Source organism: Cyclopterus lumpus, chromosome 1 (assembly GCF_009769545.1).
Source record: "Cyclopterus lumpus isolate fCycLum1 chromosome 1, fCycLum1.pri, whole genome shotgun sequence".
Classification (NCBI taxonomy): domain Eukaryota; kingdom Metazoa; phylum Chordata; class Actinopteri; order Perciformes; family Cyclopteridae; genus Cyclopterus; species Cyclopterus lumpus.
The window spans coordinates 1634113-1650959 of NC_046966.1; the positions used below are offsets into that span (position 1 = coordinate 1634113).

At 40.3% G+C, this 16847-nt stretch overlaps 3 protein-coding genes across 3 annotated transcripts; all 3 read right to left on the bottom strand.

The window, feature by feature from the left end:
* Window positions 1–887: 887 nt before the first annotated feature.
* On the bottom strand, window positions 888–3574 carry LOC117733346 (GTPase IMAP family member 9-like). Its single transcript, XM_034536928.1, has 2 exons — window positions 3495–3574; window positions 888–2179 (listed from the first exon to the last, which is right to left on the bottom strand). Exons 1-2 carry the CDS (start codon window positions 3508–3510, stop codon window positions 1149–1151), a joined length of 1047 nt encoding a protein of 348 aa, XP_034392819.1. The 5' UTR covers window positions 3511–3574; the 3' UTR covers window positions 888–1148.
* A 3924-nt stretch (window positions 3575–7498) lies between these two features.
* Window positions 7499–9854, bottom strand: LOC117738723 (GTPase IMAP family member 9-like). Its single transcript, XM_034544798.1, has 2 exons — window positions 9731–9854; window positions 7499–9047 (listed from the first exon to the last, which is right to left on the bottom strand). Exons 1-2 carry the CDS (start codon window positions 9744–9746, stop codon window positions 7951–7953), a joined length of 1113 nt encoding a protein of 370 aa, XP_034400689.1. The 5' UTR covers window positions 9747–9854; the 3' UTR covers window positions 7499–7950.
* Window positions 9855–13997: 4143 nt separating this feature from the next.
* LOC117738729 (GTPase IMAP family member 9-like) lies at window positions 13998–16353 on the bottom strand. Its single transcript, XM_034544812.1, has 2 exons — window positions 16230–16353; window positions 13998–15546 (listed from the first exon to the last, which is right to left on the bottom strand). Exons 1-2 carry the CDS (start codon window positions 16243–16245, stop codon window positions 14450–14452), a joined length of 1113 nt encoding a protein of 370 aa, XP_034400703.1. The 5' UTR covers window positions 16246–16353; the 3' UTR covers window positions 13998–14449.
* Between the last annotated feature and the right edge of the window lie 494 nt (window positions 16354–16847).

Here is a 16847-nt window from a genome sequence, read left to right on the forward strand (position 1 = left end):
GGGGGAGCAAACGGGGGAGGTGTGGAGTTCTGCAGGAGGAGAGGATAGAGCAGCTCAAGTCTGATAAACAACAGACTCTTTTTATTAATACATTTCTGTCCTATTCATTGATTGTGTTGTAACTCTGTTCATTCTGTACACATGACATCTATTGCTTCTGTCCATCCGAGGAGAGGGATCCTCCTCTGTTGCTCTCCTGAAGGTTTCTTCCCTGTTTTCCCTGTGAAAGGTTATTTTTGGGGAGTTTTTCCTGATCTGATGTGAGGTCCTGGGACAAGGATGTTGTGTGTGTACAGATTGTAAAGCCCTCTGAGGCAAATTTGTAATTTGTGATATTGGGCTATACAAAATAAACTGAATTGAATCAAATTTTTATTTTATATATTCATGTGAGTGGGAGCTTCTGGAGGCTTCCTCTGTATTTTAGATGCCGGAGACAATCAGAGTATAAACAAGCTCCCAATTGCTCTTTCTAATTGTTTGATTCATTTAACTACAGCTTTTTCACTTCCTTAACAACTGCTTCTCCAGCTTGTATCGTCTCTGGCCTCATCTTCATGCTTTGACTGCACCTTTTCTATTCCTTCTCTCAGTTCTCTTTGATGTTGTTCCTTGATTGTATTCATCACGTTTACCATCTCCTTTTCTTTCTCCTCTATCTCTCTTTCTTTCTGCTTGTCTCCCTCTTCATCTCCTTATTCATACACTCCCTCTCCCTCTTCATTTCCTCCTGTCTTTCTTTCCGCTCCCTCTCTGTCATCCTGGAGGAAAAGGCAGTAGTTCTCTTAAATTCGAGGTGATATTTTGGACTTTAAATAGTTCATCGACATATGTAATAAATTATGCAATGATTAACAAGAATGATGTTTCCTAGTGCAGGACTGCAAGACATTGTAAGGCAAGTTTATTTGAATAAGATATACTATACACATGAAGACAACCACATTAACCAGAAATCGATCTGTGACAAATCTGCCCACGTGTCGATTGTCCCCCCCAAATAATCTAAACACAGAAAAACAGCAAGGTTACAGCCACAATGGTGAAGGAAAGACCACAAGCATGACCAGCCTGATATAGATGATGAAACTGTTTACTTCACTGCAGCAAAGAAGCAGACGAATACAAAGACAAACAGGAAAACCAAATCAGAGAATTGTACAATTTTCCTCACTCTCAGCACGCTGCACTGTTTGTCGTCTCAACCGTTCTCTCTCCTCTTCCACCTCTCTCTCACGCTGTTCTTGGAGACATTTCCTCAGATTTTCTATATGCAACTTTGTCACCTCTTCCTCTCTCTTCTGCTTTGCTTCTCTTTCCCCCATCTCCCTCCATCTCTCCCACTCCCTCTCCCTCTTCATTTCCTCATTCATACACTCCCTCTCCCTCTTCATTTCCTCCTGTCTCTCTTTCCTCTCCCTCTCTCTCTCAGCCTGGAGTTGGTCATTCATTTTCTTCATCTGTTTTTCATATTGTTGTTGTAGTTTCCTCTCCATTTTCTCTTTCTCTTTGCATATTTGCTCTTCTTTCTCTTTCAGGATGTGTCGTTTTTCCTCTTCCTTGGCCCTCTCTGCCTCTTGGAACATATCAGTAGTGTAGTGGCTTCCTCCGTTCCTCTGGACTACATCTCTGATCTTCTGGAGTAGCTCAGTGACCTGAGAGCGATCCTTCAGCTTATTATTGAAGACATGGTACTGGCCATTACATTTGTCCACAAGTTCCTGCAGGTCTGAGCAACCCTGCAAGAAGTCCTCAATGGTGTCTTCAAGAAGGTCACCATGGGTAAAGAGGACCATGCTGTATCTGTCTGCAGCCTGGCCAAAGAGTTCTTGAATTCTCTGCACTGTCTGCTTTTCCTCTTCAGTGTATCTGCCCAGCCTGATGACCACCAGGAACACATGGGGTCCCGGAGCAGTGTAAGAGATGCACTGGGTCACATCTTTAGTTGTTTTATCCATGCCAAACCTGGTGTCAAACAGGCCCGGGGTGTCGATAACAGCAACCTTTTGCCCGTCCACCGTACCTCTGCCTTTGGAACAGTCTACAGTCATCGACGTTCCACTGAACTTTGATTCAAAGCACTGTCGTCCCAGAATGGTGTTTCCAGTGGAACTCTTCCCAATCCCAGTCTTCCCCACCATCACTATCCTCAGCTCCTCATCATTGTATCTGCTGCTTCCTGTGTAGAAGAATGAGTGACACTGAATAAGAATCTACATCATGTTGTACACACATTGTAATCAGTGCAACCTGTACAGATATAAAAGTAAAGCATCCATTCTGCTGCTTTGACAGAGCCAACAAATTAGTTTGTTGTGGTTCCAATTTACATTATTTCTTGCAGACTTTCGTTTGAGACAAATACATGTTCTCATCAGGCTTTCTGTATGTGATCTAATGTGGCTTCCATATATACTGTTCAGTTCACCACTTACAGGAAAAGGCAGCAGGGTTTTTAAACTACCCCCTCTGTCAGCTGAAAGTGGAACTGCAACCTGACCACCTATACACACTGACACATTTATTTAAGGGGGTCTCACATTTTAACAATGAACATTTTTCTTGATCAAATAAAAATGTTAATAATAAATCTGATGTGTCAGTCACATCACTTAATACATTAAAGACAAGGTTCAACTGAACCTTCCAAATTACAATACAATGACAAATACGGAACAAATCAACTTTTGACTCACATTCTTAAGAACCAAAACTACATTCATCTGACTAATTAACTAACTATGCATCTTTTACATTTTGTTATGGTTGTGTGGTGTGGAGGACCCAAACGCACGCTCACGCAGCAAAACTCAAAGTGAGGATCTTTATTTTCCTAACGAGTCGGGGAAAAAACAGCAAAGAATAAAACAAACAAAACAATGATCAGAATAGTCCAGCGGATCCAGAAGTGAGTCTTCCTTCGCTGGAGTCGGGAGGGCAACTCGACCGAACTCTAGTCCTTGGTACGAACGGGATCGGTAGAAACCTGGTGTTCCCAACACACGGTAAGGAACCAGACCGGTGACCGGAACGATCTGACAACGCGCCAGGGAATGCCATGGCCCTTAAATTAGCTGGCAGCAAATAGAGCAACCAGCCCCAGCTGAGCAAAAGGAGAGGGGCGTGGTAGTGGGAGGAAACCGGGGGTGGAGACTAGGCTGACAAAAGCACAAGGCACACAACAACAAACCAGACAGGAGTGGAACAAACAAGGGAGCCCACACTAACAGCAGACAGGGATCCTAACACATTTTTAAAAAATCTTTTATTGATCAACAAATTAAGAGTGTTTCAGAATTTGTAATCAGGTTACAATCCTGGTACAGTCAGAAACACTAGATAATGTATTAGCAGTGTGACCCAGTAAGTCTAATAAAGCATTAGTTTATAGGAGGTACAGAGGAACATCTCGTGAAACTAGATACAGCAGTGAGCACTGCTATATCACCAAACAATAACTATATTTTAAAACATGAATACAGATTCCGACATACCTGAGTTTCTGGCCATGTTTGGGTTAAAGAGTGGAGAAGAGCTGCAGCTGAAGTTCAGACGGTTCAGAGTGTCTCCTGCAGCTCTGATAGAACCACCCTATATGCACTAAACCACGCCCACAAATAGAAAGTGAAACTAAAGCTTTATGATGGTTTCTGAGCCCTTTCGAAAACCAGTACATGACCTCAGGTTGAAAATACTGATACAAAAGACAATCATGTAACTCTGCATACAGTCATGATAATGACTAGTATATGATAAATATGAAACTTGTGGAGAAAGGTTTTTCTCGATGACAACATGCTGGTTTATTTGTCTCAGTGTTTTCTAAAACCAATCTTTCCTTTGTAAGTTCCCATGTTGTCTGAATTCATTCTTTTAAAAAAGGTTATTCAGCATCACAGTTTGTGTCTTGTTTATCTGACTTGTGTATCCGGCCCAGCTGTATTTTACAGAAAGTCCCTGTTACACCTTGAACATTGGTCGCCCCTCCCTCCACCATTTACAAGAAATGGCAGCACTTCTTCAGAGCAGCACACAGCTCCATTTTAATGTATTCATTAAACATATTTACTACAATGCGTTCAAGATTTTACAAATGTCATATGTATATTTGTCTTAGATAAGACTGTTGGTAGATTTTAACGTCAGCCACAAATCAATTATCAATCAGAGTAATTTGTTAAAGCAGCAACTATTTAGTATTTGCTGCTTTAACAGCAACTACTAAAAGGGGTTACAAAAGGGGGTTAGAACTGCAAAAGTGTGTCAGACTTGAGCTGCTATATCCTCTAACCTGCAGAACTTCACACTTCACCCGCTGCTCACCCCTCCCTCCACCATTTATAAATGGCAGCACTTCTTCAGAGCAGCACACAGGTATATTTCTCTCGGATAAGAGTGTTGGTATATTTTTACCTTAGCCACAAATCAATTATTAAATCTGAGTAATTTGCCAAAGCAGCAACTATTTTCAAAAACAGACTGTTATTTTAGGGTAACATAACCACAAGAAAAAAACTCTAAATAACAAAGCTCAATAAAAACGGTAGTTACTGTGTCTCTACATTTTTATTTTAGGGTAACGCCTCTTTAGATTCAAGTGTTAATATGTTGTACATTTGGGATAACAGTGTAAATACTAGGGACAAAAGGGGGGTAACAACTCTGCATTTGGAAAACACCTCAAAAGGGTAATCAGAGCTCCAGAGATGGTTTGTGCACATATGAGGTTTATTAAAAGACAGATTCATAGCAGAACGGTATATTGTCACATTAATATAATAATAGGAGTAAAATCATATAGAATATAAATGCCTCCCTTTGGTTTTTTAGTTCTTATATACGGTGGGAAAAAGTAGACCATTAAAACAAGTTATAATAAATAACTCTGTAAGATAATTAACCTGAAAGTAAATTAGTTTAGTTTATTTCGTGGTTAAATTAGATGATTTAGTCTAAATAAGGTAGGCAGTAACTAGTTAAAGTGATGTAAATAAACAATCCTAAACCATATCGCAGGTACAATTAAAAGCAATGTGTTAAATGGAGTTATAAGCATAAGTGATAGATTTCTGAATTAATGAAATAATTAGTTTACTTTTATGAAAATAAGGCAGGCATAATCCACCATTTGGCAGCAAAAGGGTCTGCTGTTTATCAGACTTGAGCTGCTATATCCTCGGTGTGACACTCGACAGTCAACTCTCCCTGACTGGCAACATTACCGCAATAACACGCTCCTGTAGGTACATGCTGTGCAACATCAGGAGAATACGACCTCTTCTCACTCAGAAGGCGGCACAGGTTCTGGTCCAGGCTCTGGTCATCTCACGGCTAGACTATTGCAACTCCCTCTTGGCAGGTCTACCTGCTAATGCCATTCGGCCTCTACAGCTCATCCAGAATGCAGCTGCTCGACTAGTCTTCAACCTCCCGAAATGTACCCACACTACTCTGCTCCTCCGCGACCTTCACTGGTTACCTGTGGCCGCCCGCATCCGCTTTAAAACATTGGTACTTGCGTACCGTGCTCGAACAGATCGTGTCCGGTCTACATCCAGGACATGGTCAAACCGTACACCCCACATCGTTCACTTCGCTCGGCTTCTGCCAATCGGCTTGTAGCTCCTTCACTTCGAGCTAAACACTCAACAAAGTCACGACTGTTTGCTGTGCTGGCTCCTCATTGGTGGAACGAGCTCCCCATTGACATCAGCAGAAAGTCTATTTCCTGCAGTCTGCTGCCATTTCTTGTAAATGGTGGAGGGGGGGGGGGGGAGCAACGGGGGAGGTGTGGAGTTCTGCAGGGGGAGAGGATAGAGCAGCTCAAGTCTGACAACAGACTCTTTTGAAAATTACTTTCATTATTATTAAATCTGGTAATTAAAAACAGGGAATAAATTCTAGTTCTGTGGATGAAATCATTTTTGACCTCCTAATTGCATCAGATAAAGGACTCATCTCTGTACTGGTCTTGTTAGACCTGGATCGTGGTCCACGCCTACTAATTATTAATACATTTCTGTCATATTCATTGATTGTGTTGTAACTCTGTAACTCTGTTCATTCTGTACACATGACATCTATTGCTTCTGTCCATCCGGGGAGACAAATCCTCCTCTGTTGCTCTCCTGAAGGTTTCTTCCCTTTTTTCCCTGTGAAAGGTTATTTTGGGGAGTTTTTCCTGATCCGATGTGAGGTCCTGGGACAGGGAAGTTGTATGTGTACAGATTATAAAGCCCTCTGAGGCAAATTTGTAATTTGTGATATTGGGCTATACAAAATAAACTGAATTGAATCAAATTTTTATTTTATATATTCATGTGAGTGGGAGCTTCTGGAGGCTTCCTCTGTATTTCAGATGCCGGAGACAATCAGAGTATAAACAAGCTCCCAATTGCTCTTCCTAATTGTTTGATTCATTTAACTACCGCTTTTTCACTTACTTAACAACTGCTTCTCCAGCTTGTATCGTCTCTGGCCTCATCTTCATGCTTTGACTGCACCTTTTCTATTCCTTCTCTAAGTTCTGTTTGATGTTGTTCCTTGATTGTATTCATCACGTTTACCATCTCCTTTTCTTTCTCCTCTCCCTCTTCTTTCCCTTTCACTTTGTAGTTTAGCACTTTAGTAGCACTTAAATGGCACTTAAGTGCTACCAAAGTGTTAAACTACAAAGTGCTATCGGTAAGGGACATTTAAGTGCTACTAGAGTGCTACTACGGCTCTACCTTCCCTATTCAATGTATAGTCGAAAAAGATGTGTTTTTAGTTTGCGACGGAAGATGTAGAGACTTTCTGCTGTCCTGATGTCAATGGGGAGCTCGTTCCACCAATGAGGAGCCAGCACAGCAAACAGTCGTGATTTTGTTGAGTGTTTAGCTCGAAGTGAAGGAGCTACAAGCCGATTGGCAGAAGCCGAGCGAAGTGAACGAGGTGGGGTGTACGGTTTGACTATGTCCTGGATGTAGACCGGACCCGATCTGTTCGCAGCACGGTACGCAAGTACCAATAATTTGAAGCGGATGCGGGCGGCCAACGGTAACCAGTGAAGGTTGCGGAGGAGCGGAGTAGTGTGGGTACATTTCGGGAGGTTGAAGACTAGTCGAGCAGCTGCATTCTGGATGAGCTGTAGAGGTCGAATGGCATTAGCAGGTAGACCTGCCAGGAGGGAGTTGCAATAGTCTAGCCGGGAGATGACCAGAGCCTGGACCAGAACCTGTGCCGCCTTCTGAGTGAGAAGAGGTCGTATTCTCCTGATGTTGCACAGCATGTACCTACAGGAGCGTGTTATTGCGGTAATGTTGTATATAGAATATAAATGTCTCCCTTTTGTTTTTTGGTTCTTATATATAAAGCAGAACAGAGAGAAGGTAATTTTCAAAACACATATGTGTGTGTAAAGAACTACTGTTTCATATAAAGTAATCAGTGAAACTTTAGATGAAGACTTGTGACTTTGAACTCTTGGTTGAACAGTTAATTATGACTCTGAAAAGGGTTCTGGTGTTAATATCACATGTTTATTACTAATTCAGTTTAGCATATGAACACATACAGCATTACATAACTTGTGGAAATAATGCTTTGATGACTAACTGTAATGTTGATTAAATGTTAATGAAATCATATAATATAATAATGAACATGTACTATTTTAAAATGTTAACTTACATACTAAACTAAACTAAACTTACTTACTAAACCTCTTTAGGCCTTATTAAAAGTAAATATAACAAATATATATCAATCATCATATCAATTATATGTGAGAGTATAATATGATGCATGATGACTCAATAGTCTCTAGCTCTACTTCAGCAGAATTACTGTCATTGTCATTATTCCTGGTAATTAAAAACAGGAAAATATTATAGTTCTGTTAATGAAATCATTTGTATTTCATATATTCCTTGGTGAGAGCTTCTGGAGACTTGCTCTGTATTTAGACAATCAAAAGAATTTCCCAAACAAGCCCCCAATTGCTCTTCCTAGTTGTTTGATTCCTTTAACTACCACTTCTCCAGCTTTTACCAGAGGATATAATGGATTAAACTCCTCAGCTTCGTTTCTGGCCTCATCTTCATACTTTGACTGCACCTTTTCTCTTCCTTCTCTCAGTTCCCTTTGATGTTGTTCCTTGATTGTATTCATCACTTTTACCATCTCCTTTTCTTTCTCCTCTCTATCTCTCTTCCTTTCTGCTTCTCTCGCGTCCCTCTCCCTCTTCATCTCCTCATTCATACACTCCCTCTCCCTCTTCATTTCCTCCTGTCTCTCTTTCTTCTCCCTCTCTCTCTCAGCCTGGAGTTGGTCATTCATTTTCTTCATCTGTTTTTCATATTGTTGTTGTAGTTTCCTCTCCATTTTCTCTTTCTCTTTGCATATTTGCTCTTCTTTCTCTTTCAGGATGCGTTGTTTCTTCTCTTCGATGATACTCTCTGCCTCTTGGAACATATCAGTAGTGTAGTGGCTTCCTCCGTTCCTCTGGACTACATCTCTGATCTTCTGGAGCAGCTCAGTGACCTGAGAGCGATCGTCCAGCTTATTATTGAAGACATGGTACTGGCCATTACATCTGTCCACAAGTTGCTTCAGGTCTGAGCAACCCTGCAAGAAGTCCTCAATGGTGTCTTCAAGAAGGTCACCATGGGTAAAGAGGACCATGCTGTATCTGTCTGCCGCTTGGCCAAAGAGTTCTTGAATTCTCTGCACTGTCTGCTTTTCCTCTTCAGTGTATCTGCCCAGCCTGATGACCACCAGGAACACATGGGGTCCCGGAGAAATATAAGAGATGCACTGGGTCACATCTTTAGTTGTTTTATCCATGCCAAACCTGGTGTCAAACAGGCCCGGGGTGTCGATAACAGCAACCTTTTGCCCGTCCACCGTACCTCTGCCTTTGGAACAGTCTACAGTCATCGACGTTCCACTGAACTTTGATTCAAAGCACTGTCGTCCCAGAATGGTGTTTCCAGTGGCACTCTTCCCAATCCCAGTCTTCCCCACCATCACTATCCTCAGCTCCTCATCATTGTATCTGCTGCTTCCTGTGTAGAAGAATGAGTGACACTGAATAAGAATCTACATCAGGTTGTACACACATTGTAATCAGTGCAACTTGTACAGATATAAAAGTAAAGAAGCATCTTTCTGTCCGTGATCTAATGTGGCTTCCATATATACTGTTCAGTTCACCACTTACAGGAAAAGGCAGCAGGGCTTTTAAACTACCCCCTCCCAACCTGACCACCTATACACACTGACACATTTATTTAAGGGGGTCTCACATTTTAACAATGAACATTTTTCTTGATCAAATAAAAATGTTAATAATAAATCTGATGTGTCACTTAATACATCAAAGACAAGGTTCAACTGAACCTCCCAAATAACAATACAATGACAAAAACAGAACAAATCAACTTTTGACTCACATTCGTAAGAACCAAAACTACATTCATCTGACTCAACTATGCATCTTTTACATTAAAAAGAAATATTTTAGTGATCAACAAATTATGAGTGTTTCAGAATTTGTAATCAGGTTATAATCCTGGTACAGTCAGAAACACTAGATAATGTATTAGCAGTGTGACCCAGTAAGTCTAATAAAGTATTAGTTTATTGAAGGTACAGAGGAACATCTCGTGAAACTAGATACAGCAGTGAGCACTGCTATATCACCAAACAATAACTATATTTTAAAACATGAATACAGATTCCGACATACCTGAGTTTCTGGCCATGTTTGGGTTAAAGAGTGGAGAAGAGCTGCAGCTGAAGTTCAGACGGTTCAGAGTGTCTCCTGCAGCTCTGGTAGAACCACCCTATATGCACTAAACCACGCCCACAAATAGAAAGTGAAACTAAAGCTTTATGATGGTTTCTGTTGTGGAATGATTTTTTTTGTGTATAGCCTAGTACAAGTGAGAATCTACACACAATACAATATACAGTCTTGAATCATTTTGGATAAGTATACGCACGTAGTTGAACAAAGAAAGCAGGAGACATTAGTTATTCTAGATGAATTAATCAAGATAGTATTATTATTAGCTCAAACATATCACACAAGCTTTGACACATATCACATTCAGTTATTACTAGAGGTTTAGTGTAATATACATTTTTAAGAACACTTTCAAATGTTTGTTTCAAAACTTGAGCCCTTTCGAAAACCAGTACATGACCTCAGGTTGAAAATACTGATACAAAAGACAATCCTCTGCATACAGTCATGATAATGACTAGTATATGATAAATATGAAACTTGTGGAGAAAGGTTTTTCTCGATGACCACATGCTGGTTTATTTGTCTCAGTGTTTTCTAAAACCAATCTTTCCTTTTTAAGTTCCCATATTGTCTGAATTCATTCTTTTAAAAAGGGTTATTCAGCATCACAGTTTGTGTCTTGTTCATCTGACTTGTGTATCCGGCCCAGCTGTATTTTACAGAAAGTCCCTGTTACACCTTGAACATTGGTCGCCCCTCCCTCCACCATTTACAAGAAATGGCAGCACTTCTTCAGAGCAGCACACAGCTCCATTTTAATGTATTCATTAAACATATTTACTACAATGCTTTCAAGATTTTACAAATGTCATATGTATATTTGTCTTAGATAAGACTGTTGGTAGATTTTAATGTCAGCCACAAATCAATTATCAATCAGAGTAATTTGTTAAAGCAGCAACTATTTAGTATTTGCTGCTTTAACAGCAACTACTAAAAGGGGTTACAAAAGGGGGTTAGAACTGCAAAAGTGTGTCAGACTTGAGCTGCTATATCCTCTAACCTGCAGAACTCCACACTTCACCCGCTGCTCACCCCTCCCTCCACCATTTATAAATGGCAGCACTTCTTCAGAGCAGCACACAGGTATATTTCTATCGGATAAGAGTGTTAGTATATTTTTACCTTAGCCACAAATCAATTATTAAATCTGAGTAATTTGCCAAAGCAGCAACTATTTTCAAAAACAGACTGTTATTTTAGGGTAACATAGCCACAAGAAAAAAACTCTAAATAACAAAGCTCAATAAAAACGGTAGTTACTGTGTCTCTACATTTTTATTTTAGGGTAACGCCTCTTTAGATTCAAGTGTTAATATGTTGTACATTTGGGATAACAGTGTAAATACTAGGGACAAAAGGGGGTAACAACTCTGCATTTGGAAAACACCTCAAAAGGGTAATCAGAGCTCCAGAGATGGTTTGTGCACATATGAGGTTTATTAAAAGACAGATTCATAGCAGAACGGTATATTGTCACATTAATATAATAATAGGAGTAAAATCATATAGAATATAAATGCCTCCCTTTGGTTTTTTAGTTCTTATATACGGTGGAAAAAGTAGACCATTAAAACAAGTTATAATAAATAACTCTGTAAGATAATTAACCTGAAAGTAAATTAGTTTATTTCGTGGTTAAATTAGATGATTTAGTCTAAATAAGGTAGGCAGTAACTAGTTAAAGTGATGTAAATAAACAATCCTAAACCATATCGCAGGTACAATTAAAAGCAATGTGTTAAATGGAGTTATAAGCATAAGTGATAGATTTCTGAATTAATGAAATAATTAGTTTACTTTTATGAAAATAAGGCAGGCATAATCCACCATTTGGCAGCAAAAGGGTCTGCTGTTTATCAGACTTGAGCTGCTATATCCTCGGTGTGACACTCGACAGTCAACTCTCCCTGACTGGCAACATTACCGCAATAACACGCTCCTGTAGGTACATGCTGTGCAACATCAGGAGAATACGACCTCTTCTCACTCAGAAGGCGGCACAGGTTCTGGTCCAGGCTCTGGTCATCTCACGGCTAGACTATTGCAACTCCCTCTTGGCAGGTCTACCTGCTAATGCCATTCGGCCTCTACAGCTCATCCAGAATGCAGCTGCTCGACTAGTCTTCAACCTCCCGAAATGTACCCACACTACTCTGCTCCTCCGCGACCTTCACTGGTTACCTGTGGCCGCCCGCATCCGCTTTAAAACATTGGTACTTGCGTACCGTGCTCGAACAGATCGTGTCCGGTCTACATCCAGGACATGGTCAAACCGTACACCCCACATCGTTCACTTCGCTCGGCTTCTGCCAATCGGCTTGTAGCTCCTTCACTTCGAGCTAAACACTCAACAAAGTCACGACTGTTTGCTGTGCTGGCTCCTCATTGGTGGAACGAGCTCCCCATTGACATCAGCAGAAAGTCTATTTCCTGCAGTCTGCTGCCATTTCTTGTAAATGGTGGAGGGGGGGGGGGGGAGCAACGGGGGAGGTGTGGAGTTCTGCAGGGGGAGAGGATAGAGCAGCTCAAGTCTGACAACAGACTCTTTTGAAAATTACTTTCATTATTATTAAATCTGGTAATTAAAAACAGGGAATAAATTCTAGTTCTGTGGATGAAATCATTTTTGACCTCCTAATTGCATCAGATAAAGGACTCATCTCTGTACTGGTCTTGTTAGACCTGGATCGTGGTCCACGCCTACTAATTATTAATACATTTCTGTCATATTCATTGATTGTGTTGTAACTCTGTAACTCTGTTCATTCTGTACACATGACATCTATTGCTTCTGTCCATCCGGGGAGACAAATCCTCCTCTGTTGCTCTCCTGAAGGTTTCTTCCCTTTTTTCCCTGTGAAAGGTTATTTTTGGGGAGTTTTTCCTGATCCGATGTGAGGTCCTGGGACAGGGAAGTTGTATGTGTACAGATTATAAAGCCCTCTGAGGCAAATTTGTAATTTGTGATATTGGGCTATACAAAATAAACTGAATTGAATCAAATTTTTATTTTATATATTCATGTGAGTGGGAGCTTCTGGAGGCTTCCTCTGTATTTCAGATGCCGGAGACAATCAGAGTATAAACAAGCTCCCAATTGCTCTTCCTAATTGTTTGATTCATTTAACTACCGCTTTTTCACTTACTTAACAACTGCTTCTCCAGCTTGTATCGTCTCTGGCCTCATCTTCATGCTTTGACTGCACCTTTTCTATTCCTTCTCTAAGTTCTGTTTGATGTTGTTCCTTGATTGTATTCATCACGTTTACCATCTCCTTTTCTTTCTCCTCTCCCTCTTCTTTCCCTTTCACTTTGTAGTTTAACACTTTGGTAGCACTTAAGTGCCATTTAAGTGCTACTAAAGTGCTAAACTACAAAGTGCTATCGGTAAGGGACATTTAAGTGCTACTAGAGTGCTACTACGGCTCTACCTTCCCTATTCAATGTATAGTCGAAAAAGATGTGTTTTTAGTTTGCGACGGAAGATGTAGAGACTTTCTGCTGTCCTGATGTCAATGGGGAGCTCGTTCCACCAATGAGGAGCCAGCACAGCAAACAGTCGTGATTTTGTTGAGTGTTTAGCTCGAAGTGAAGGAGCTACAAGCCGATTGGCAGAAGCCGAGCGAAGTGAACGAGGTGGGGTGTACGGTTTGACTATGTCCTGGATGTAGACCGGACCCGATCTGTTCGCAGCACGGTACGCAAGTACCAATAATTTGAAGCGGATGCGGGCGGCCAACGGTAACCAGTGAAGGTTGCGGAGGAGCGGAGTAGTGTGGGTACATTTCGGGAGGTTGAAGACTAGTCGAGCAGCTGCATTCTGGATGAGCTGTAGAGGTCGAATGGCATTAGCAGGTAGACCTGCCAGGAGGGAGTTGCAATAGTCTAGCCGGGAGATGACCAGAGCCTGGACCAGAACCTGTGCCGCCTTCTGAGTGAGAAGAGGTCGTATTCTCCTGATGTTGCACAGCATGTACCTACAGGAGCGTGTTATTGCGGTAATGTTGTATATAGAATATAAATGTCTCCCTTTTGTTTTTTGGTTCTTATATATAAAGCAGAACAGAGAGAAGGTAATTTTCAAAACACATATGTGTGTGTAAAGAACTACTGTTTCATATAAAGTAATCAGTGAAACTTTAGATGAAGACTTGTGACTTTGAACTCTTGGTTGAACAGTTAATTATGACTCTGAAAAGGGTTCTGGTGTTAATATCACATGTTTATTACTAATTCAGTTTAGCATATGAACACATACAGCATTACATAACTTGTGGAAATAATGCTTTGATGACTAACTGTAATGTTGATTAAATGTTAATGAAATCATATAATATAATAATGAACATGTACTATTTTAAAATGTTAACTTACATACTAAACTAAACTAAACTTACTTACTAAACCTCTTTAGGCCTTATTAAAAGTAAATATAACAAATATATATCAATCATCATATCAATTATATGTGAGAGTATAATATGATGCATGATGACTCAATAGTCTCTAGCTCTACTTCAGCAGAATTACTGTCATTGTCATTATTCCTGGTAATTAAAAACAGGAAAATATTATAGTTCTGTTAATGAAATCATTTGTATTTCATATATTCCTTGGTGAGAGCTTCTGGAGACTTGCTCTGTATTTAGACAATCAAAAGAATTTCCCAAACAAGCCCCCAATTGCTCTTCCTAGTTGTTTGATTCCTTTAACTACCACTTCTCCAGCTTTTACCAGAGGATATAATGGATTAAACTCCTCAGCTTCGTTTCTGGCCTCATCTTCATACTTTGACTGCACCTTTTCTCTTCCTTCTCTCAGTTCCCTTTGATGTTGTTCCTTGATTGTATTCATCACTTTTACCATCTCCTTTTCTTTCTCCTCTCTATCTCTCTTCCTTTCTGCTTCTCTCGCGTCCCTCTCCCTCTTCATCTCCTCATTCATACACTCCCTCTCCCTCTTCATTTCCTCCTGTCTCTCTTTCTTCTCCCTCTCTCTCTCAGCCTGGAGTTGGTCATTCATTTTCTTCATCTGTTTTTCATATTGTTGTTGTAGTTTCCTCTCCATTTTCTCTTTCTCTTTGCATATTTGCTCTTCTTTCTCTTTCAGGATGCGTTGTTTCTTCTCTTCGATGATACTCTCTGCCTCTTGGAACATATCAGTAGTGTAGTGGCTTCCTCCGTTCCTCTGGACTACATCTCTGATCTTCTGGAGCAGCTCAGTGACCTGAGAGCGATCGTCCAGCTTATTATTGAAGACATGGTACTGGCCATTACATCTGTCCACAAGTTGCTTCAGGTCTGAGCAACCCTGCAAGAAGTCCTCAATGGTGTCTTCAAGAAGGTCACCATGGGTAAAGAGGACCATGCTGTATCTGTCTGCCGCTTGGCCAAAGAGTTCTTGAATTCTCTGCACTGTCTGCTTTTCCTCTTCAGTGTATCTGCCCAGCCTGATGACCACCAGGAACACATGGGGTCCCGGAGAAATATAAGAGATGCACTGGGTCACATCTTTAGTTGTTTTATCCATGCCAAACCTGGTGTCAAACAGGCCCGGGGTGTCGATAACAGCAACCTTTTGCCCGTCCACCGTACCTCTGCCTTTGGAACAGTCTACAGTCATCGACGTTCCACTGAACTTTGATTCAAAGCACTGTCGTCCCAGAATGGTGTTTCCAGTGGCACTCTTCCCAATCCCAGTCTTCCCCACCATCACTATCCTCAGCTCCTCATCATTGTATCTGCTGCTTCCTGTGTAGAAGAATGAGTGACACTGAATAAGAATCTACATCAGGTTGTACACACATTGTAATCAGTGCAACTTGTACAGATATAAAAGTAAAGAAGCATCTTTCTGTCCGTGATCTAATGTGGCTTCCATATATACTGTTCAGTTCACCACTTACAGGAAAAGGCAGCAGGGCTTTTAAACTACCCCCTCCCAACCTGACCACCTATACACACTGACACATTTATTTAAGGGGGTCTCACATTTTAACAATGAACATTTTTCTTGATCAAATAAAAATGTTAATAATAAATCTGATGTGTCACTTAATACATCAAAGACAAGGTTCAACTGAACCTCCCAAATAACAATACAATGACAAAAACAGAACAAATCAACTTTTGACTCACATTCGTAAGAACCAAAACTACATTCATCTGACTCAACTATGCATCTTTTACATTAAAAAGAAATATTTTAGTGATCAACAAATTATGAGTGTTTCAGAATTTGTAATCAGGTTATAATCCTGGTACAGTCAGAAACACTAGATAATGTATTAGCAGTGTGACCCAGTAAGTCTAATAAAGTATTAGTTTATTGAAGGTACAGAGGAACATCTCGTGAAACTAGATACAGCAGTGAGCACTGCTATATCACCAAACAATAACTATATTTTAAAACATGAATACAGATTCCGACATACCTGAGTTTCTGGCCATGTTTGGGTTAAAGAGTGGAGAAGAGCTGCAGCTGAAGTTCAGACGGTTCAGAGTGTCTCCTGCAGCTCTGGTAGAACCACCCTATATGCACTAAACCACGCCCACAAATAGAAAGTGAAACTAAAGCTTTATGATGGTTTCTGTTGTGGAATGATTTTTTTTGTGTATAGCCTAGTACAAGTGAGAATCTACACACAATACAATATACAGTCTTGAATCATTTTGGATAAGTATACGCACGTAGTTGAACAAAGAAAGCAGGAGACATTAGTTATTCTAGATGAATTAATCAAGATAGTATTATTATTAGCTCAAACATATCACACAAGCTTTGACACATATCACATTCAGTTATTACTAGAGGTTTAGTGTAATATACATTTTTAAGAACACTTTCAAATGTTTGTTTCAAAACTTGAGCCCTTTCGAAAACCAGTACATGACCTCAGGTTGAAAATACTGATACAAAAGACAATCCTCTGCATACAGTCATGATAATGACTAGTATATGATAAATATGAAACTTGTGGAGAAAGGTTTTTCTCGATGACCACATGCTGGTTTATTTGTCTCAGTGTTTTCTAAAACCAATCTTTCCTTTT